Source organism: Trichoderma virens, assembly GCF_000170995.1.
Source record: "Trichoderma virens Gv29-8 chromosome Unknown TRIVIscaffold_90, whole genome shotgun sequence".
Classification (NCBI taxonomy): Eukaryota; Fungi; Ascomycota; class Sordariomycetes; order Hypocreales; family Hypocreaceae; genus Trichoderma; species Trichoderma virens.
The window spans coordinates 1,670,153-1,692,972 of NW_014013659.1; the positions used below are offsets into that span (position 1 = coordinate 1,670,153).

At 50.2% G+C, this 22,820-nt stretch overlaps 8 protein-coding genes across 8 annotated transcripts; 6 read left to right on the forward strand and 2 right to left on the reverse strand.

Annotated features, from left to right (window-relative positions):
• Nucleotides 1-831: 831 nt before the first annotated feature.
• On the forward strand, nucleotides 832-3,374 carry TRIVIDRAFT_1173 (uncharacterized protein; the record flags this gene model as incomplete). The annotated part of the gene is made up of 4 exons (XM_014095070.1): nucleotides 832-1,324; nucleotides 1,420-1,607; nucleotides 1,933-2,398; nucleotides 2,506-3,374. Coding segments are annotated over 4 exons (2,016 nt in total), but the record flags the coding sequence as incomplete, so codon positions are not given.
• Nucleotides 3,375-4,297: 923 nt separating this feature from the next.
• On the reverse strand, nucleotides 4,298-6,607 carry TRIVIDRAFT_174487 (uncharacterized protein; the record flags this gene model as incomplete). The annotated part of the gene is made up of 1 exon (XM_014095593.1): nucleotides 4,298-6,607. One exon carries the CDS (start codon nucleotides 6,066-6,068, stop codon nucleotides 4,452-4,454), a length of 1,617 nt encoding a protein of 538 aa, XP_013951068.1.
• A 1,778-nt stretch (nucleotides 6,608-8,385) lies between these two features.
• Nucleotides 8,386-9,971, forward strand: TRIVIDRAFT_87714 (uncharacterized protein; the record flags this gene model as incomplete). The annotated part of the gene is made up of 2 exons (XM_014095594.1): nucleotides 8,386-8,693; nucleotides 8,765-9,971. 2 exons carry the CDS (start codon nucleotides 8,426-8,428, stop codon nucleotides 9,802-9,804), a joined length of 1,308 nt encoding a protein of 435 aa, XP_013951069.1.
• A 1,180-nt stretch (nucleotides 9,972-11,151) lies between these two features.
• TRIVIDRAFT_40807 (uncharacterized protein) lies at nucleotides 11,152-11,964 on the forward strand (the record flags this gene model as incomplete). The annotated part of the gene is made up of 1 exon (XM_014095595.1): nucleotides 11,152-11,964. A coding segment is annotated over one exon (813 nt), but the record flags the coding sequence as incomplete, so codon positions are not given.
• Nucleotides 11,965-14,592: 2,628 nt separating this feature from the next.
• On the forward strand, nucleotides 14,593-15,879 carry TRIVIDRAFT_40370 (uncharacterized protein; the record flags this gene model as incomplete). The annotated part of the gene is made up of 4 exons (XM_014095596.1): nucleotides 14,593-14,969; nucleotides 15,025-15,077; nucleotides 15,139-15,220; nucleotides 15,279-15,879. The coding sequence occupies 4 exons, from the start codon at nucleotides 14,593-14,595 to the stop codon at nucleotides 15,877-15,879; spliced, it is 1,113 nt and encodes a 370-aa protein (XP_013951071.1).
• A 764-nt stretch (nucleotides 15,880-16,643) lies between these two features.
• TRIVIDRAFT_163154 (uncharacterized protein) lies at nucleotides 16,644-17,714 on the forward strand (the record flags this gene model as incomplete). Its single annotated transcript, XM_014095597.1, has 2 exons — nucleotides 16,644-17,102; nucleotides 17,148-17,714. 2 exons carry the CDS (start codon nucleotides 16,644-16,646, stop codon nucleotides 17,712-17,714), a joined length of 1,026 nt encoding a protein of 341 aa, XP_013951072.1.
• A 160-nt stretch (nucleotides 17,715-17,874) lies between these two features.
• Nucleotides 17,875-18,879, reverse strand: TRIVIDRAFT_65382 (uncharacterized protein; the record flags this gene model as incomplete). Its single annotated transcript, XM_014095598.1, has 1 exon — nucleotides 17,875-18,879. The coding sequence occupies one exon, from the start codon at nucleotides 18,877-18,879 to the stop codon at nucleotides 17,875-17,877; it is 1,005 nt and encodes a 334-aa protein (XP_013951073.1).
• A 1,140-nt stretch (nucleotides 18,880-20,019) lies between these two features.
• TRIVIDRAFT_40972 (uncharacterized protein) lies at nucleotides 20,020-20,823 on the forward strand (the record flags this gene model as incomplete). Its single annotated transcript, XM_014095599.1, has 2 exons — nucleotides 20,020-20,108; nucleotides 20,232-20,823. 2 exons carry the CDS (start codon nucleotides 20,020-20,022, stop codon nucleotides 20,821-20,823), a joined length of 681 nt encoding a protein of 226 aa, XP_013951074.1.
• Nucleotides 20,824-22,820: the final 1,997 nt, after the last annotated feature.

Sequence of the window (22,820 nt, forward strand, 5' to 3'; positions counted from 1 at the left end):
TCCGGGAGTTGGCCAGGAGCTGGCACTAGCCGACTAATAAGCCTAGCTGGGGGGGCCCCGGCCGCCAGCAGTCGAGAGCCAAGGTGCTTGTGCTTGTGCTTGTGCTTGTACCTGTACTTGGTGCTCAGGTGCCAAGGTGCCAGAGGACAGGTACCGACCGCTAGTGGGCCGAGTGCATGTACGCCGCTGCAGTGTCTGTACGTACTTAGTAGGTACCTGTACATGTACTTGCGGGCACACCTGCAGCGGCGCTTCTACCGCACAAGTGCCTGTACCTGTACTGCCCCAGCAGGTACCTTGCCTGTAACGGGCCGCCCTGCCTGCTACCTTATGCTCCAGACCTGAAGCTCAATTTTGCATCCGCGCCTCTTTTGCCTGCACATCACAACCTACACAATCTCTTCTCCGCGACTAGAGCAATCCAGCCCAGCCCTCCCTCTCCTGTCGCTTGTACGGGCCGGGGGTCGCGTCCCTTGTCGCGGTTAACGCTATTCCATGTCGGCGCTCCATAAAATTGGAATTACTACAGACTAGAAAATGGTTCCAGACGATTCGGGAGACGACAAGACTTCTGTCGTTGTTGTCTCCGACACTGCTCCTCAACCTGCTTTTCCCACAAGAGAGGCATCTCCCAAGCTTCAAGTCACACAATCCACCTCAGCAGACTCGACTTCCACTGCCGCCGCCCCTGCGCCGCCTCCGCAGGAGCCCACCGAAGAGCAGCAATCGCAGCTGAAGGACGAGCAACCGCGGCAGCAGCAACAGCCACCACAGGAGCAGCAGCATCACGAGCCGCAATCGCAATCGCAACCGCTGCCGCTGCCGCCCCCTCAGCAAAACGGCGACAGTCGGGCGTCCGAGACCAATACCACGACCCCCGAGTCCGAGGCCGACATGGCGAGCCACCGACCGCCAGCTGCGGCTCTCCACGGCCTGCACGCCGGCTATCCCACAAGCTCCTCGTCGCCCATCTATCCTCCCCAGACCAGCCTCCCGACCACTCAGTACGCCTCATATTCCACAGTTACAGCTGCAGCTCAGCAGGGCGATGCATACCGCGTCAGTCCCGTGGGCACTCCGCAGATGTCACTGCCCAGCATGCGGACCATCGACGCCATGTCACAGCAATCTGTCCCTCCAATCCCGCACCATTCCATGTCCATGGGCATGAGCATGCCCCTTACTGCCGTCTCGACCCCTCCTTACTTCACAAGTCATTCAGCGCCTCTCCCTTCCAACTATGGCTTCCCCCAAGACGCCTTGGCTCGGTATCCTCTTCCCCACGATCCCCGGTTAATCAACCATCGGGGCCCCAAGAAGGTATGTATTGGACAAGCCGCGGCTCCATTGACCCCTAGGGAGAGCAATTGATCTGCTTTCTGGGCCAGGGCTGACAGTGGTGGCACGTAGGAAATCAAGCGACGAACCAAGACAGGCTGCTTAACCTGCCGCAAACGACGAATCAAGGTGCGCATATGGACATCCACTACTACCCTTTCAAGAAGCTTCACCACTACAATTGCTTGTTCATTCTATTTTTCCTCCAAATTATTGTTTCATTTCTGTTCTCCTTTTCCTCGATTCTACTTTCGCCATGTCTGAAGCGAGTGTTCGTATTGCGCGTGGGATGCAGCAAGGAAAAAAAAAAAAGCGGCCCCTCGGCAGCTGAAGCTGCTGAGAGCTGAGCAACTTTGAAACTCGTGGCGCGCCGCTATAAACCAACGCGAGCGTGAGACTTGGCACCTCGCGCCAATTGAAAACTTCTTCCTTGTCTTGCACTCAAGACATTGACTACTCAGCACTTCTCCGCTCTTTAGCCACACCGCCATTAGCTTGCATTTGCCCTCTCTCTCTCTCGTCTCATCCCTCCTTTTTTTCATCATCGTCACTTTTGCTAGCTAGCTGTTTTCTGCACCTATGCGCCCCACCTAGAATCTTGCCATTGACATCTATCTGTCCTTGCAGTGCGACGAGACGCATCCCACCTGCAACAACTGCAGGAAATCGAAGCGCGAGTGCCTGGGCTACGATCCCATCTTCCGACAGCAGGGCGGAACCCCCACCAGCAACAGTGTGCAGCCCGCATCGAACAGCCTCTCACAGCCCACCGAGCCGTCTGGAATCGCTTCTGTGCAGTCCGGATCGACGGTTGGCCCTCCTACACCGCGTCTGGTCAACTCGTACGGCAGCCAATCACCGATGCTACCGAGCGGCTATGCGACAAGCTCAAACCCTGGCACCCCGTCGATCCCACCAAGCACCTATAATCCTTCTCTCTCTGTGAAGCCTGAACTTGGCTACGGCTATTCTTCGAATATTGATCCTGCCGTACGCACCATGTCTGCCATGCCCACCAACCAGATGTCGCTTTCGGGCCCCGATAATAGCTATTTACGAGGTGAGTTTTGACCCAACCCCAATCTTTGCTTTTCTGGTTTCTTTCTCTCATTCCTCTTGGTGATAATAAAGGCAATCTAAAATGCTAACCCGGATGGCATTTCACAGCCAAGAAGATGAAGATCGATGAAATTATCGACTTGCTTGGCCCACCCGCACCCGTTCAGCAGATTAGTCACACGGAAGAAACATTTAATGAAATCACAAAGGTCTACCATGAAATGTATGCCAGCGGGCTCAGTGCCTTTTTCGAAACGAGCTGGTACTACTTTACCGAGAATGGCAAAATGACATTCCCCAAAGATGCCAACCTCATCGAGCACATGGCAACTTTCCTCAAGATCCTCGAGGCCGTCAAGGCCAATGACCACACCCAGATGGCTTATTCGGGGGTGCTGGAAACCAGAATTGTGTGGGAGTTGGCTTGTACGGCATACCAAATACCCGATAGGGCAATCAATTCCATGCGTCTTAACCTACCACCTGACAACGACCCCACGGAAGCCAGAAACCGCCTACAGGTAGTCGAGGCCTTGCTCTGCGGCGATGAGCTGCTAAGCAACCCCCTCTCTCCTCCGGTGGCAGATGGAGACCACCACCGCGTGCGCCAGTTCGACTTTTGGTATAGCCTGGCCGAGTTTGTTCGCAGGAGAGAGAATCCCAATTCGCCTGCGACCGTCAAAATTAGGGAAGATGTTCTGAGCCGCATGCGCCACCTCCTCGACGGCCGCGAGAATCGCGACGTCCTCTACTCCATAGCTGTCGTCCGCGAGCTCGCACCAAACTTTGATTCTGGATATGCTGCTACAATCCCGCAGCATTTGGATGAATCGGACCCCAAGAATAGGCTGGCCGTCGCATCCAAATTCATTCTGGATGAATCCCAGGTCACTGGCGGAACAACAAACGTCGTGCGTCGGTTCAGCGATATTGCATCTCGGGCTTTTGTCAACCCTGGAGTAAACATTGCTCGAAGAGTGTAACTGATATACTTGAAATTACAAACAAACGGAATCAACTGCATGATATCCTGCATTATCTCCATCCAAGAGATACATCTACCTGCGCATTTTATTTTGTCTTAGTCATCTGTTACAGCCCGCATTAGCACTGGTATACTGGCGTCCTGCTGCCTTGCAAGGAGCAACTCGTGGAGCATCTTGTTTCCGGATAACATGGCAGGTCTTCAGGCTCGGCCAGAAAAGTTTTCTTTTTGTTCATCTCTTTTCTCTTTTAGTGTTTTCATGGCGTTGCGACACTGGGGGACCACGGCCAAGGCAAGGGGGTTAGGCATTCTCTCTGCTCGCTATCGAATTTGTTTTCTCTTTTGTGTTGCATTAATTTCCTTTGTTGGCGGCCCATTATTTCTCTCTACAGCACATCTCAGGGCACAGGCGTTTTACATGCAATTTATTGTACTAGTCCGATTCATTCTGGCTGCAATGTATTGTTCCATTTATTATCACCCCTTTTCCTTCTTTGGTATACCAAACAGAGCAAAAGGATGATATGAGGTGCGAGGGCCATCTCTCGATAAGTGAGGTGAGAGATGGCATGAGTAGCTCACTGAGCTATTGTTCCTAGTGGGACCGCAGTTCAGCTGGGCGATAGAATGGATCGGCGGAAACTGAAGAATGAACGAAGATAGACTTTTTTTTGTTTCCACCACAATTTAGACAGGAAGGATTGAGCTTTTGTGCTCAGCGGTCCTTGGGATGGGGCGGAATGGGATAGGATGGGTTAATAGATGGGCGGCTCTATATAGCCTGCATCAGACTCTCTGATTCATACTCCAAAAAAACAAAGAATACTGCTCCGAATACTTCTGGGCAAAATATTTTTCTTTAAAGTCTCCTTTTTTTTTGTCATATGTTTTCCTCTCTTTTTTTTCTTAGTGTTTAATACCCAAGTTGGGACTTCCTAGGTATACATAAATAGATCTGGTACATTATATATATGTGATTAGTGTATGGTATCGCTTCTCATCGCGGCGTAATCTATTGCCTTGTTTATATCCTCGTGGACCCTTCTTTTAAACTCCTCTAAACAGACCGTCATTTATCGCCAAAGTTGCCGAACCAGATGCTATCATCTGGTCTCATACCCGTCGCGACGCCCTCGAGCTCACATATGGCTCTCTCTTGATCACTAACAGTCCATCCTCGGACCACGTCACTCCTTACAAGCAGCTGCATCAGCATACCCGACTCGGCATGCCACATGTTGTGGCAGTGGAATGCCCACATGCCAGGGTTGTCAAGCACAAGGCGGATAACTGCCCAGCTGTAGCCTTCTACCGTAACAGTGTCGCGCCGGACGGGGTTGTTGTCCAGATTGTGTTCCTTGACGAAACCCGGGAAGTCTTCCGCTGCGGGGGGGTACCCGCCACGGCCCTGGTAGAGGACGAAGAATTTATGCCCGTGGAGATGGAACGGGTGGTTGCCGTCATCGAAGTTGTTGATGGCAAAGTCAATAGTGCGGATGCCCTGTGTTTGGATGACGAGCTCCTTCTGGTAGTCGAAAGCCATGTTGTTGACGGCAATGGGTGACTTGAGAGTGGTGGCGTTGGCAGATGCGTCGAGGAAGCGGTGGAGAGATGGACGGGTGACGTTGTGATGCCAGGTCGATTGGTTGAAAAAGCCGCGTGCAAGACGCCAGTCACCGATCATGAAACTTGCGTCGAAGCGCATGTACTTGTCTGCCGCCGGCGGATTCATGGCAATGACTGGATGCAAGGCAGAGACATTGAGATCGCGACATATAACCTCGATGGCTTCAGGCCAGTCCTTGCTGGTAGGCTCCTTGGTAGGCTCCTTGTCCATGGCTTTACTTTCGGGTGAATCATAACGGATCACAGCCCGAATCTCGGGCTGCAGACGGGAGTTCTTAGTAGTAAAGCAGTGAGTGACCATTCGGGCTCTCATCCAAAAGGCATCGGTAGTGGTGACATTGGTTTCCAGGATAACGCTGTACCGCTGGGCTGGGAGGATGTTGAGACGATGGAACGGCTCGGGAAACACGTCGGTGCCATCGACCTCAGTGACGTAGAAGGGGTGTTCATCGAACTGGATTTGGAACTCAGCAAAGGCACCGACATTGATGATGCGCAGTCGGTGGCGTTGGCCAGCAGCAAGGTCAAGAGTTGGGGTCGAGACATTAGAGGTATCGCAATCCCAGCCATTGAAATCTTTGCAATCACGCACGCCGCGGCCGTTAATGAGACCGTTGTCTGGAACAGGCTCATTATTCTCCATGTCAGGCTTCAGATAATCCATCAAGAGCTCCGAAGTGAGGTTGTGGTAATGGTCTTGAACCATGATGATTCTGTCCGAAGCGTATTCCAGCTTCTGCAGAGCAGTTCGCTCATCTTTGGAGTGAATCACAACTGGCCCAATGAGACCATCAGATGCTTGGGCACTATGGTGGGCGTGATACCAGTACGTGCCTGACTGCTCCTGGATCTTGAATTCATAAGTGAAGGTTGAATTGGGGGCAATAGGACATTGCGTGATGCCAACGGCGCCATCCATGGAGTTGGTGCCATTTTGGAAGAGACCATGAAAGTGCATCGAAGTAGCATTGATGGCTTTATTCTCCACAATGACTCGAATAGTGTCGCCCTCGTTGCATTCAACCAGAGGGCCGGGGAACTGGTTGTTGATGAGTATCATTGGGCGATAGACTCCATCAGGATTCAGGCGTCCATCTACAATTGTCCAATGATACTCTCTGGTGGTAGGAGCAGCGCCAAAGTCCCAAGAAGGGGATAAGACGTATTCCGAGACATCTCTTAGCTTTGGGATACTTGGTATCTCTTCTTTATAGTGGACAATCAGTGGCCCTGAGCTACTTTCGCCGCCATCTCCTGCAGCAGGCTCAGACTCGGCCTCATGGTGATCAGTCTCATCTTCAGCAGGATGCTCTCCCGGAGAGTGGTCATCGTCGTCAACTCCCTCATGTGTTGAATCTGGCGGAGATTCTCTGGAAAGCGACTGAAGGCTGAAGGGGACGGCGGCTAGCGCCAGGACAGAGACTGTGACAATGAAGAAGAAGAGACCTAGCTTCCAGAGAGGCTGAGAGCGGGATCGAGAGCCGCGGCCATTGTGACGTCGAGAAGGACGGAAACTCGACGAACGAATAAAGGGCCGTTGCTCGCCGAGCTCTTGACGAGCTTCGTCATCAAAAGCACCAGTCGAGTCTCCTCGTTGATGCGCTCCAACAGCATCCATTGCACTCACCGGCGAAGCTCTGGAGGGATGAGAACCGTCACAGCCGGTATTGTCATGGTACGGCACGCTCCGAGACCGGGTCCTCGCGGATGAGCTCTGTCGCCTTGACTTGGACGATCGGAGCGCGTTAATTCAGGTACGAAGAAATGCGATAGTTGTTAGCTCCCAGTGAACATGTCGGCCTTGTGGAGCAGCAATTCGAAGAAATGCGACTACGAACAGCCTGCAGGAGACGATTGAATCCCAGGCAGCCCAATCAGAGGGAGGGCACCAAAATGCGCCCGCGTATAAAGGAGCAGTTGACGGCCGGTGTCGAAAAGGGAGTAGCTGGATGAGCTGCGGGAGACCAGATGGTGTTGTCCGCGTGTTGGTCGGAGGCCGGATTTGACTGCTGACGGGCGGGTGGAAGAATATTTAGGCGTTCGGGAGAGGCATGCCTGCGGGCGCAACGGCGATTGGACAGCGGGAGGAGCCGCTAGACGAGGTGCTATGACAAGCCAGAGTCCTTCTGTGGCGATAGGGTTGAGGCTTTGAACCTCTGGAAAATGAGCCTGACAAGTAGAGCCTCGCGAGCCTTATTTGGGGACGAGAGTTACGGCAACCATAGGTATGTACCTAGGTAGTTGATTTTTCTACTTGATGATATTTGACATTGCTTTGTACGACCAATAATTGAAGTTGAATTGAATCCTCGACGTATATATGTAATGCCCCCCGGTACATAGGTACATGTAGCATACCTGTATTCTGCTGGAGTGACACCAATGTTTAGTATTTGGTGTTGCAAGTTCCTGCTGCTCATTCACGTATACTCGCAACACTAAGCTCCTCCCAATACACTGGACAGCAAATAGTAGTAGCTTCATGTCTTCGATCCTCGGTCCTCTTCCGGTATCCGCCCTTCCTCAGGCGCAACTTGGTGCTTCACATCTTCCTTGAACCTTGCCAAGCATGTGCTCAAAGGGTTCGATTATTCCGTCCTTCTGCAGCGCCATTATCCACACCAACATACCCGTCAGCAGCCTAGGCTCTGCTTTGTAACTAGGCCGCACTCATTCGTTGACCGAGGCGGTATGTCGTTCGCAAGCACGAAACTCGGCAATCAGTCCACAAGCTGATTCCGACCAAGGAAGACAAGCTGGGCCCCCAAAAGAACCCTGTCGCCAGGGCTTAAATGTTAGTGCCAGTACGGCAAGATGGTGGCTTGATGACACTTAAAACCCACCCAACTAAAGGTCGCTAGCTAGCAGACATGAGCTGCAGGTCCGCCTCTCTTTTCTCTTCTTCAACAGCTCTCCAGCACGTGGGAAGGCAACGCTGCCAAGAGGCGCATCGTGGATTTTCCAGCCTCGATTGAGATCCAGGACATCGTGTGCCGATTTATCCGCTAGGGCCTTGGTACCTATTCCCCAGTGGACTGTCGCTGCTTAATGACAGTTCCCTCGCGTGGCAAGCTTTAATCGGGTTAAGCTCACAGAGGGGAGCGACTAGGTAGAGGTAGCCAGCACCCTGGCAAGTCGCTGCATCTCTGCCTAGGTACCTACTACGTAGTACTTACGAGTACAGGACTGTAGTAATGGATACGAAATACGCAGTAATACAGTAATACACGTCTCCAGCATCGGGTAACATCGCAGCAGCCAGGCCCCAGCTGGCGGGCTGATCACTGTCTCGGTTAGGAACACGGCGTGCTCTTTGTTGTATTAAACCCGGCCGCCCCCCTTCTCTTGGTTCCGTCCGTCCTCTCCAGCAAGGCTCGTCTTCACCAGGATCCAAGGAAAAGGAAAAGCCCGTTCAAGATGCTGTCCAAGGTTGTCTCTCTGCTGGCTGCCGCCGGCCTGGCCTCTGCCGCCGCCGTTGACAAGAGCCACTGCAAGCCTCCCAAGCCTTCCTCCACCATCACTGTCTGGGAGTCTCAGTACACTGCCACCGGCACTGCTGCTGTTGCTGCTGCTGCTGCCACGGCCAAGACCAGCAGCCCGACCAGCCACGTCAAGGGCAAGGCCTTTGACCGCTTTGTTGTCATTTACTTTGAGAACCAGGACTACGACAAGGCTGATGGTGACCGTAAGTTTGAATCTCGAATCCTTTGTCTAAAGAAGGGGACCCGGAAGACGCTGACAGTATTTGCTTTGCAGCCAACTTCACTTGGTTCGCCAAGAAGGGTGTCAAGTTGACCAACTACTTCGGTGTCACTCACCCTTCTGAGCCCAACTATATGGCCGGTATTATTGGTGACTACTTTGGCATGCAGAACGATGACTTCAACTCTGCCGACTTCAACGTGTCCACCGTCATCGACCTGCTCGAGGATCGTGGCATCTCTTGGGGCCACTACCAGGAGGACCAGCCCTACACCGGCTACGAGGGCTTCAGCTACGTCAACACCAAGACCGGTGCCAACGACTACGTCCGCAAGCACAACCCCGCCATCTTGGCCAACAGCGTCACCCACTACGAGCAGCGCCTGTCCCAGGTCAAGAACCTGTCCATGATCGACACCGGTCGCTCCATGTTCCACAAGGACCTCAAGGACAACAAGCTGCCTCAGTGGATGTTCATCACCCCCAACATGACCTCTGACGGCCACGACACCAACGTCGGCGTTGCTGGCAAGTGGTGCCGTGCTTTCCTCGAGCCCCTCCTGAACGATAAGCACTTCATGGACAACACCCTTGTCCTCCTCACCTGGGATGAGAACGAGACCTATGCCCAGCGCAACCAGATTCTCGCAATCTTGCTCGGTGACGCCGTCCCCAAGCACCTTGTTGGCACCACCGACAACAACTTCTATAACCACTACAGCGAGATCGCCACCGTCGAGGCCAACTGGAACCTCCACACTCTGGGCCGCTGGGATGTTGGTGCCAACGTCTTCGACCTGGTTGCCAAGGAGACTGGCGACCGCCTCCGCAAGTGGTCTTCCACCAGGGCTGCCAACAGCCACTTCTGGAACGCCTCTTACGCCGGTGTCTTCAACGAGGAGACTGGCAACCCCAACAACCAGTACCCTGCCCCCAACCTGGCTCTCGACCGCAGCTTCTCTGGCCGTACCATCCTGCCCGCCATTAAGAAGACCTGGGAGCACAGCAAGTCTGCCACCTACTACGCCGACACCATTGAGCTCCCCGACGGCCTGAACCCTCCCCAGGGATACAAGCCCGTCTCCACCAACTAAGTGTTGATATTTTTCCCACGTTTGATAATATATTATATTTTAACTACATGTCTTATTGGAATTGGTGAATTTGGGAGATGATGTCTGTCCTGCTTGGATAGACAGTAAGGTAGCTCTGAACCTCGGCAGATGACCTAAATAAAAAGTAATTGTATATACTCGTACACACCAATTGCGATGTCCCCGATTCACATGCTCCCTTGTACATATGATGTAGAAACAAAACAAAACAAGCAAACAGCGGTGATGATGATGTCCTTGTGCCTGGCCTTGGCTGACTGCCTAATACTGCTAAGCACGCCGACTTACATACATCGGCTCGTGCACGGCGCCACCTCCGGCACATCCAAAAGTCCCAGCTTCCTAGTTTGGCGGCGGCTTCTCCATTTTTCTTCTTCTCACCCGCCGGAAAGAAAAAAATTCCTTCAGACGTTGTATCACGTATCCCCTCTTTTACTCTTTCTCTTGAGTAACAACGTCTCGGCTTTCTCTTTCTCTGCCTGTCTACCGCCTAATTGACTGTCATACCACCGATTTCATCAAAGACATGGTATTCCAAATCGTGGAAACAGAGAACAAGGCAAGACAAAAATCCTGTGATCCCATCAAGCTCCCCGCCTAAAACCCACAGCGCCACCCCACGGACCCTTGCCAGGCACCCCCCTGCTTGTAGAAAAAAGGCTTATGCGCCTTGTCGGTTTTCTCCGCCCCCCGAATCAGCGTCCACCCATTCTTAAGCACTGGCGAGTTAGTGTGCACGTGGGCCCAAATCGAGCATCTGCTTGGAGCGGCATGCGAGAACTGGTTCGGAGTGCCTGGCCCGGCCTACGGAAGGACGGCAGAAACGCGGAGGACTATTGTCTGGCATGAGGGAAATCAGAGCCTCTTTGAGAGACTGCTCGGTGTCTCCTCTGGGGTTGGTGTCGAGGGACAGGCAGACCGACGGGGAGAGTGGGCTAGATGGGTGGGTTTGGATGCCTTCGGGGAAGCAAACATTTGGCCAGGCGATGTAACGTGCGTGCAGAATGCAAGGGAGCAGACTGGGTCTTTTGGTCAGAGACCGCGTGCTCACAGCTGAGATAGAGGGAACTATTGGCATGAGGAACTAGCCTGAGCTACTGCTGCTAGCAATTGCTCAAGAGCTCGACCGAGGAGCCGAATGTCACTCTGTCGCATCGTCATGAGCTATCGACAAGCCTGTCCTCCCTTGACGCGTTGGGCTGGTTGATTCACCTCGCTCAATCTTCATCATCGCCCTCCTCCCTCGCACTTGACTCACAGATTCCCATTGAATCTCCCTCCAAATCGCATCTCTCCCAGCCATCTTGTCTTCGCCGAAACACCAAGTCCTCCATCATGTCGAAATCAAGAAGCCCCCTCCTCATCCGATTCCTCTCGGACTTCACCCTGGGCTTCTCAGATGGCCTCACTGTGCCCTTCGCCCTCACTGCGGGCCTCAGTTCCCTAGGGCGCGCTGACACCGTCATCTACGCTGGTCTTGCAGAACTCTGTGCGGGAAGCATTAGCATGGGCATTGGCGGCTATCTCTCCGCAAAAGACGAATTGCCCTCGACTACGACAGAGAACCGAGATGGCGACGAGGAGGAGCTTAAGGGCATGCTTCATCATGACAGCGGGAGGGAGAGCATCGATGAGAAGAACAAAGAGGCGCAGGAGATGCTAGTAAGGCGGCATCTGGAGCCCCTCGCTTTGCCTGGGTGGATGGTCACGGACATCGTGTCGACTCTCAAGGAGCGTCCCGAGGGCTTGTACGACGTCGTCCGCCAACTGCATTCCTCACGAGCCACATTCTCCGTCGAAGAGACGTCTGGTGGCGCGGATCAGTTGCCCATCTGGCCGCTCGCTTCGGGTCTATCCATCTCTCTGGGTTACATTATCGGCGGCACCATTCCTCTGCTGCCCTACTTCTTCGCTTCGACAGTCGGTCTTGGTCTCCGGTGGAGCATTGCCCTGTGTCTGTTGGCTCTGATGTCATTCGGTGCGGGCAAGAGCTGGTTGCTGAGAGGAGGAGACGCCTCGAGCAGTTGGATGCGCTGCATTTGGGAGGGTGTACAGATGCTGATTTTGGGAAGCTTGGCCGCCCTAGCTTCAGTGTTATGTGTAACGCTGCTGGGGGCCAGTGAGGAGATGAAGGGGTAAAGAAGAGGACGAAACGACACCTCTTTCTTCTCTTTCTTCTCGTCTCTGTGTTCAAGGGACGTGGATATGAATTGCATGTAATAATGGGAAAATAAGGCGCTGTGGAGTTTGAAGGAATCAGTCAGCCACAAGAGAGCAAGACTGTTTGTTGTCTATCTACATATTTACAGCTTTTTGGTGGAACCAATTGGTTAATGAAGAGCTCAATGATACAAGAAAAAGAAACAATCCGTTTACGAGCAAACAGAAAGCGCAAAAAAAGAAAGACAGAAGGATCTGATGTATAGGAAAAGCCTCACGCGGGGGTCGAACCCGCAACCTTGAGATTGCATCAGAACGTGTGCCTCATTAAGAGTCTCACGCTCTACCGATTGAGCTAGCAAGGCAATCAGACCCGCTTATTGCCTTTTTGGGTGTTGAAAGGGACGTCGCTATTTGTTATTATACATGCTACTCAGGTGTCTGATTGGCTTGAGGCTTTCAAGGACAATCATCAGGTAGATACTGATGTAGTCGTGTAAACTTCCAGTGGTCAGAGCGCAAGTGTCACAGGCGATGCTACAGTTGCCGAGGTAATTTCACCAGAATTTTTGACCATTGACGGGAAAATTTACATTTAGCCTCTATCATGTCGTCCTCACCCTTGGCCCTTGCCCTAGAACCACAAACATTGATATATGGCGGAGAAGTAGATGATTGAGAAGCTACAAGCAGAAATCCACTGCTAGATGAGTCCATCTCGAAAACACAGTCTCTTTATGAGGCGCCTTCGCTCATTCCCAATGGCTCCTCGACACTAGCAGTGCGTGGAAGAAGCTTTTTACGGCGTGCGGTCCTTGCCTTTGGCTATAATTACAAAAAGTAGTGGCTACCCTACTCTCTTTATTCCAGCTACCCTCTGTACCCATCAACAGAATCAAGAACCTTATCAAGCTGACAAATTCTCAAGCCGTAGCTTAGTGCTCTTAATTATTGCTCCAATTTTGGTCAAGTTGTCTGTAGAGTGGGCGGAGGTTCAAAATGTATTGACTTGGCCTTACTTGTGTCCAATTTTTTAATGCTCAGTTACGCGGCGGCGATTCACGATGTGGGGAGCCCTTGAATCATCTCAAAGTGGGCACTAATACTAAAAGTATATTTTAGCCCCTTAGTATGTCCAATTTGTTGTATGTAACTACCGGTAAATCTTTATGTTGCACTATAAGATAAGGTATATATGACGAAGTTGAAGAATGCTCGCTGCGGTGATCAAGCGCTTATCTTTGGCAGGTAACACAGGTAGTATGTAAGAGGCCTTGAGTAGAGGTCTTACACAGGCTGAAGAAGGGTAATAAATCTCTAGAATTGGGTCGACTAACCCCCCTTTGCCTAGATTCAGGCTGGTTCAGGAGGAACTCAAGATTTCTGAACCAATGTTCGTGGCCATCTCGCCCTGGAGGGGTTAGTGAATTTTAGTACGCAAGAGGTTGAGTTATTTCCTAGTATTATGCTGTTCTCTTGTCCAAAGATGAATCTTGAACAAATTTTTCAACATCACAATCGTAGTATTGAGTTCTCCCTTTACGCATTCTTACTCGGGGTATTTTCCTGGAAAAACATAATAATAAGGCATGTATATGTTAAATGTGCCAATTTTAATGAGTTTCTTATACAAGAAACATGGATATTGCCCTCTATAATAGAATGACATTGCTTTATACTGATTTGCTTTTAGTAAAGATTACAACATCTGCAGATAGTTGAGGAGGGTGATTGAGTTAAACTTCGTATCTCGGCCGGCCCACAAGAGCTGTAAACAATTTCATGTGATGATCTGATTTACTCTGCTACTACACCAAAACCTCAGCGAGAAGACAAAATTCGGCGTTTCAGATTCAGAAAGATTTTTGGTTGGATAGAAACAACCTTCCGGATATCCAACTATTCATCAATTGGAGCAGTCATCTCGCATATTTCTTTCTCCAAGTTCGAGTTTTTGGCACCTGGCAAGCAAACTTGGGCTCTCTATCAGTCCAAAAGACCTGCTTGTGCCAAGCACTGTTGCTAATTTCTTAGTTCTGTAAATTGTACGCGAAGTATCCATTGAATAAGCTTTGTTTGAACCACCCATGCTAACAGGTGTACGTTAAGGGAACCCACGCCGGTCTAGCAGATAGCATTGAGAATAGATTAACATTGAATATTTGCAATATTAGCTGATAGTAAATTATATACAAAGCACTTAGTTATTACTAGTCGCAAGATGTGTCACCTGCACTCATATTGTCTAGCGAAATAACTCTTCTACAGGGGGTTCAACTAGTCTATTCATGACCTATCCTTATCTTTGATTAAGATTCTTGAATAGATATGTCTTTTATCATATACCGAATGGAATTCTAGCCCACGCGAGCTACGAACTTGCAGCACTGCTGACGTAATGAAGACTGATAAGTGGTTTTTAGTTGTGGGCTATTAAGCACGCAATCTGACCAGCGTATTCCATCCCAAGTCCCTCTCAAATACGCTCAATCTCTAAAAATGTTTAAAGCCAAACATCATCTCAACACCAGCGTCTGTGTCGGCACCTTGAACTTTTGTCATAAAAAGCATTTTATGGCTCCATTCTAAGATTTTGATTAAATAATTATGGCACCTTCTCCAAATAAGACTCTCCATGGCCACAAACTGCTGGTGCTCCTCGGAGTAACAGGGCCGCCAAAGGCACTCCTCGGTACCGGATTCCGAGATGAGTGGATTAAAGAACTTCACGAATTGTTTCCCGATCTTAAAATTGCCACTGTCGAAAATGTGTTGTGGAATACACCGGAATTTAAGAAAAAACTCCCAGACAAAGAGTGGGAGGATGCCACTATTCTTCTCACCGGAAGCGCCTTACCCTCGCCGGATATAGCTCCAAAACTGGAATATGTGCAGCTCCAGAGCGCCGGTGCGAATCACGTCCTCGACCATCCTTTGATCAGAGATACAGACGTCACTCTCTGTACGGCCAGCGGAGTGCATGGGTACGGGACCCCAACGGCTTGAGTAAAATATTGGATATGCTAACCTGCTGTCAAGACCACAGATAGCTGAGTGGGTGGTAACCACGTTTTTAGCCTTCCAACATCAAAGTAATGCCTATCACAACAGATCCACAAACTGAAAAAAAAAAAGACTGACTCGACTTTGTAGTCACTCGGTACGTTGATTTTCAACGCCAAAGCACGTGGCACAAGCTGCAAGAGCCAGTGGATGACGCAGTTGGACGGCGAATGTGAGTCCAGACCTGATCAACGATTGAATGCCAAACGGCAATTCTGATCAATTTGCAGTGGCATTCTTGGTTATGGTGCTGTCGGTCGCCAGATAGCTCGTGTCTTCAAAGCATTAGGCATGGATATCTACGTGTGTAATTTGCACCCGCGTCCTACATCCGAGTCGCGTAGGGATGAGACTTATACACCAGAGGGTCTCGGCGATCCGGAAGGCATCTTTCCTAGAAAATGGTTCTCTGCTGGGGACACAGCAGGCCTACATGAGTTCCTTAGCTCTGGCCTTGATCTGCTCGTCATAACCGTCCCACTCACGGCGAAAACCCGTGGTTTTATCTCACGAGGTGAATTAGCTTTGCTTGCTGAACGGAGAGCTTTCGTTTCAAATGTCGGGCGCGGAGAGGTTATCAATACTGATGATCTAATTGACGCACTTGAGAATGGTATAATACGAGGAGCTGCGCTTGACGTGACGGATCCTGAGCCTCTACCAGATGGCCACCGATTATGGAGCACAAAGAATCTCTTCATTTCGCCGCATGTCAGTGGGAATTCTAGTGCTTATGGCCAAAGGGTCTATGAGATCCTCAAGTATAACCTGACCCGACTGAGTGAAGGGCGGGAACTCACAAACAAAGTGAATAGAAAAGAAGGATACTAAGAAACCCTACTCAATGATACTATACCCAGCATATTCACATATATAGCGAATATCAACATTTTGTGGCCAATCCCTTACCATTCACTATTGGACACACACCGCACCTCGTTGAGCAGGTGCGTATTCTTTTATCGATACTGAATCATAGCCATCTATCACGATGTTTGAAGTCTTGGCAATAGCGGAATTGAAATCACTCTGCTCCTCCAGTAGAGATATTGATACAAGCAGTAAATGCGAGTGGTAGACTGCGACTGTGAATCAATGGTATGGGGATAAAACAGCAGCTCAAACGCTTCGTAAACAAATAACAAAAGCCCTACTGCTTGGAAACTTCTGAAACATTTATCCAGCTGGAAAACAATACAAGTACTCCGTATTCGACCATTGAGTCGAGCTACAGAGCACTTTGCTTTACAACCGTGCGAAATAGCTAAAGTCAAAGTGTGGATTGATCGTGTTGAGCATATAGGCTGAATACCAAGGCACCGTACATACAGCGCTAGTGTGAGATTGTATAAGCTGTGTCGATCGTGTGCGTGCTTGGAGCATGCGGTGACGTGATAGCCACCTGCAGTTTACAGACGTATATGGAATCATTTATTTGACCGTTATCGGCGGTGGGAAGTGGGCATATACTTACGACGCTGTATGTTCACACTATGACGAATCTATATTACCACTTTGCTTGTATGACAAGTTTCACGACTGGTCTTCCCATAGAAGACAAAGAGTAGCAAATTGAGAACAACATCGACTTCATGATGGCGGCTGCTGGTGTTGCGAGACCTCTACGTGTATCCGATAGGCCGCTGGATGAAACCATAGTGGCGGCATCTCAGAGAACTTCAGTTCCCTTTGATCCGCTCCAGCATCTATGCTACAGCCGGCCTTCATCAACAATCAGTCTTGATGACCTTAAACTCGATTTCCCGCAGGCCAGCTCACAAACGGCCATCACTGCACCATTCCCACTCCTATCTCCAGCCGGTGTTCGAGAGTTACGTGCCGACATATTTCGCCCCGAAATTGTCGGCAAGTATGGCTCGTGGAAATATCCAGGCGTCTATCGCATTCGTGGATATGGACCAGCCGCGCCGTTTGCCTACTCAATGTGGCGAAGTCCCGAAGTGCTAAGGGCATGTTCAGACGCGGCTGGCGTGGACTTGGACGTCATCATGGACTATGAGATTGGACAGCTCAATGTTCAATTGCCCAAGCACGTGGACCGGAATAGTGCAATTACGGACAATCTACCTCCACCAGAGCCTCCGAAAGCGAGTAGTGACGATACTGTAACAAATGAAGAGGGTGCGGATCTCAAAGACCTTGTTTCCGCGTGGCATCACGACTCTTATCCGTGGGTGTGTGTGCTGATGCTCTCCGACCCTGTCGGCATGTCGGGCGGCGAGACAGCGCTGCGCAAAGGCGATGGAGGAATCTTGAAGATGAGGCAACCAGGCATGGGATATGCCGTCATGATGCAAGGCAGCATGGTCTCGCACGCTGCTCTGCGCACACTCGGCAGCGGTGAGCGCATCACCTTTGTCGTCTCTATGCGCCCCCGAGATCCGATGCTGCAGGACACGAGCACGTTGCGTACCGTCAAGCCCATCAGCAACAACGACGAGCTGTTCCGGCAGTGGACAGGCTATCGTTTTGATGTTGTGATTCAGCGCCTGGCCAAGATGCGTGAGGTGCTACAGGCTGAGGGAAGACCAGCTGCCGAGACGCACCGGCTGACGAAGGAGTGGGTGCAGGAGCAGATTGAGTATCTGCAGTCAACAGTGGATGAGATGGATCTAAATGATTATGTAGCCCCGAATTTTAAATAGCACCTACGTGAATATCACTTTGGCAAGTCAGACATGTAGCAAGAGTCCGTGTTAGAACAACAAGTATATATAATGTGCTTGGTGCAGCGGACATAGGGAAGAAGCGACTGTGTTTGAACACTTTTACATCTTGACCGTTTTCATGCATTCGGTTTCTATTCTAAGCATATCTCAGGCGTTGTCCAATGTCAAGCTTCGCCGCCTTGTCCAAGATGGCGGTGCCGAGCGCAATATCGCTGAGACTCAACCCACGATGCCAAAACAATATCGTCTCGTCGTCACTCTCTCTTCCCTTCTTTAACCCTGCCACTATCTGACCCATCTCAGCATAAAGATTCTCTTCTGTCAGCTTGTCATTATCTACATGTTGTCGCAGGGCTCCCAGCGGAAGACCCTTGCGACACTGGCCCCAGTCGTCGACGATCATTTTGTCCATAATGTCCGTCAGTGAGAGTTCTAGAGCACTCATTGTGCCGTAAGGCATCACCAGCGCACCCTTTTTGATCCAATTCGTCTTGAGTAGAGGTTCTGGTGCTGCCAGTCGTGAGGCCTCAACGACAATGTCCGCTCCTACGATAGTCTCCTCCCAACTATCCAGCACGCGAATCGGCCTTCCGAGCTCTTTCTCTAGCCGAGCGCCCAGCGCCTCACGGCTCTCTTTGCGCTTGGAATGGATGCGGATTTCGTCAAATTGGAAGAGACTGGCTAAGAGACGAATGTTCCAGTAAGAGCTGCCACGCGCGCCAATATGGCCAAGGATCTTCGGTTTGCTGGGTGCCAGGTACTTTGCCCCCAAGGCCGTAACTGCGCCAGTGCGCATGTCCGTAATGGATGTCGCATCTATAATTGCCTTGGGCTTGCCAGTGTCTGGGTCGAACAAGTTGAGGATGCCAAACTCGGATGGGAGTCCGTGCTTGTAGTTGTCGACAAAATCGCCAACAACCTTGACGCCTGCAGCATTGAGTGGGTGGACAACACCGCGTAGAATGTTGAAGTGCCCTTTGGCTGAATCGCGTGGCACAAGATGCACTCGTGGCTCGATGACGGTCTGTTTGCGGCCCTGCGCATCTAGAGCCTTCTCAATGGCCCCGAGTATCTCCGCATCAGTGAGCTTCAGCGCCGCAATGTCTATGCCATTGAGGTATGTGATGTATATGGGCTCCATCTTTGCTGCTGTTAATTGGACCGTTATCTGAGGGCGAGCGGTATAGGTAAAGAGTAAAGATGTACTATTGCAACAGAAACCAGCGGTTTATAAATAGGGGTGAAGGAATATCACACCGTTATGGCCTTTATCCTAAATCCAAGTTAAACTTTGCTGGTATAAGCGACGCAGTGCGTAGTAGCATTGAGTGCTCTTCTCTTGAGACACCTGCGCTCCGTAATCGGCAAGTATCTGTAATACCACGACCGAGCAGTGGAGTACATAATGTCAGAGCAGCCTCTATGGTATATTAGACTTGCCTATATAAGCAACTAAAGCGCAACTCTTCCAAACGGTTCTGTGATTAAGGATCGTAGCACGGGCGCAAAGACGACCAAAGAGGTCTGTACGCGAGTCCCATCTTTGACAACCCAAAGACCAACGCCAGCTTGCAGTTTATTGTGGCTACCTCCTTGTTCACTTATATTACCTACCAACTAGATATTTACTCAAAAATTTCGTGGCTATAAAGTTATGCCCATACTTGACCATATGATTGGTATTATATTTAATACAAAAGTAATGGAAACACTCTCTCAGCAAGCCATTTTCAATGTCATCGATTTGTTTGGGAAGATTAACGATCTTACACTGGCACATGAGTCTCAAGTGACAAGATGGTAACCCAAAAAGATCAATCTCCAACGAACGTCCTATTTGTATGGGATTGCTGGAGTGACTGCCTCAAAGCCCTTGATATTTGCTAGAGTTTGGCAGCTTCTGTACGCAGGTGAACATTTCTGACGAGTTAACCCCGCCTCACGGCCCCAAATTTAGTGTCTGGTGTGCCAGGTAACGATACAGTTTTCTAAACATCCAAGACCGATTCTCTTCATGTAGCTGTACTTTGTACACTTGTTGACGCGCGACGCATATGAGATCGCCAGAGTCAGCTCCCTCCAATCCCAGGGTCACGCATATTACTAGCTCCTGGCCCAGCAACCGCGCATAGGTAGGTTCAGACAGATGCCTTTAGTGTCCACCTAACATCATTTCCTCCCTTCTGCGTGGCTACATGTGCAACTGCATTGAATTTGTGCCGCTGTTGCCCATGCATCAAACGCCTTGACTTGCTCTACATCGCCCATTGAGGAATTCATCATGCCTAGAGAAACTCCCACTTATGCCCTGTTGCCGTGCGCGCTTTGTCAGTTTGAGACTGCCTCTGGCGACGACATCGTGATTAGTTCGTTTCCATGCTATCGGGGCCTGACATGGAACCCCAAAGATGAAGAGGCTCAGGCCACTCTCCGGCAAAGCATCAATGAAACAACTTCGAATTCTTACCGCTACCCATCCTTTGGAGTATTCAGATGCTTTCATTCGGCTTGTCTCGACATGGTAGATCTAGAGGATGAGCTCTATCTTTTGCGTTTCGTGGAAGCGATGAGATACAAGCGCCAACCTAATTTACTGCAGAAGGAAATGCGCCGTCACCACCTGATAACTTGTTTGAGCGCAGGGCTCCTGGAGAGTTTTGCGCAACAGGGGACACATCTACCACTGGAGCTCTGGAATAAAATAGCAGAGCATCTGTTACCGCATTACGCATCGGCAAACGCGCGATCATTATGGCGACGTATTAAGCCAGAGCCTGTACGCATGACAGAAGATATATGGTGCAAATATGTGGATTTTGAAGGTATTCGATACATCACAAAACTGTCAAATAGCCCCTCTGATGGTTGGGAGCTGATCTATCGACCTTCCGGCGAGAGTATCAAGTACATATTCACAGCGGAAAACCACCTCGGCGTCATTAGTTTGCTATTTTCTACATCGTCCAATGAGCCCCAGGTCGATGAGGCACCAGGGATCTGGTGGCGCACAGTTCATGTCAAGGGCGAAGATCTGGCCCTCCGCGAAAGAATTGATGCATGTTCCCTATTATTTACTTGCCCTTGAGATTTTCTCTCTCATCCAAGATTTGGCTAACCATCTCTTAGGGCATTAAACTTCGTTATTTTTCTGGTTTGCCACGAGGCACTATAGCGTGGAGTGTTCCAAAGCCTAATAAGGTCCGGTTCCAATGCTTGGACGCCGATTTTCCAGAAAAGTTCCCGCCCTACATGTCATCGCTCGTTTGCAACCTCCCTTCAGTCACTGGTTACTCGGTTCTTTGGGCTGGCTGCATAATCAATATTCACGCCCATCGTGGCATTGAAGACTGGACATGCTATCAGTCGGCTACCACTGGATCCTGGCTGTATATGCCAATCGATCCCGGCGAGGTTATCATAGAGATCTGGGAGCGCCGGGGTTACCAGCCGCGCCAAAGAGCTATAGGAGTAAGTTGAGAAAAATTAATGTTAATAACAAATCAAGTCATCCAAAAATATGGAGGCTGAGATGAATATAGTTTAAAACAAGCCTCGGTCGCGCTTTTATCGCCGGAATTTACTGCGGCTACTTATACGGACGCCCTAGGTGGTGGTCTCTAGTTGACCGGCCAGGCCAAACCCGGATGTTCTTCGAAGATTCAGAAAGGGGAATTACAATGCTAGCATTTGAGAGTCAGCGTCCTATGGGCCCCAATCTTGCCTTCCCACCGCTTTTGCCATCCGTTGAAGACCCAGTTCCTACGCATTTCGAAGACTACTTCTTTTCATCACATTGTTTATCCGGCCTGGTACGAGTCACACCTTGTAAGATTGGCAATATTCCAGGTATTGCGGGTATGCTGCTGCATTTCTCAAATGGTCATCAAGAAAGTGTTGGCCAAGTACGGCTTGACTGCCTGTATCCGCCCATTTCATTAGACGACTCCGTGCCATGGTATATGGCCTTCCAGAAAACCGATGATAACGAGCGACCTACTTACCTGGCCGCCATCTTGGTGGCTCAGATCGATCCCAATTCGGATTTCGAAAAGGTTCTTCAGCTGTCTTGCGAGGGGAGATTGGAATGGTTCTGGCCATCTCGGCATTGTTATGCGATCTACAACCAGCCTGGAGTTGTGTAAGCCAGGCGAACCAAGATGGAAATGTGAATAGAACGGGGGAGATTGGGAGCTTCGCATCTTATTCCAAATGTAAGCCTAGAGGCGGAAAGTGATCTTGTTTTCTGTTACGCATAGCGTGCCAGTTGATATGGGAGGGTTGGGAGATTGCGCAAAGGTAATGGTAATTTAGAAGGCGGCAACGTGAATTGGCTCGTGACGAGGGTTTCCGTATCGGTAGCCTTCCTTTCGATGATCTATATTTTCAATGGAAACTTCTTCTCATCGGCTGGCCTTAGTGTGTAGTAACTTGAAGTCTACAGGTACATTTCAACACTCATGATGAATGTTTTGAAGCACAATCAGTACATGTAAGTACCTGTACACTCTAGGGCGGGTCAGCTAGAATGCCAGTAAATTATAGAAAGCACGGCAAAAACCACATGTTGTCTCACGCGATGGCTCGGAGCCAACTTTGAATAACCCAGGCTGTTATTTTTCAACTGTCTCACAGATCAAATTTATTAAACATATTCCCAAACAGTTAATCAACAGTTTTTGACTGCAAGGCTTCACCTCTTGTTTGCACATAGAGAGATTACATAACCGTGCATTAGTCTAATCAGGCACGGAGCAGCCCAACTTTTGATCGCGTCGCATTTCGATTCTAAACCTGAAGGGAAATATTAACGAGTATTGGAGCACTAATTTGGAGTACATGTACCAATATGGATGAGGTTATACTATTGGACACTGGCAGTGAGACATCTGAACTAACACTAACCTTCGACGAGCCTCTCACGGGCACCGCCAACGAAAGGTCTTCATCCGATGGGCCGATTTTATGCAAGGAGCAGCAGGACCTGATTGAGCTCATCACAACAGGGAGAAATGTCTTCTTCACGGGCTCAGCAGGCTGCGGCAAGTCTACCGTTCTCAAGGCTGCCGTCAAGATGCTGCGAAA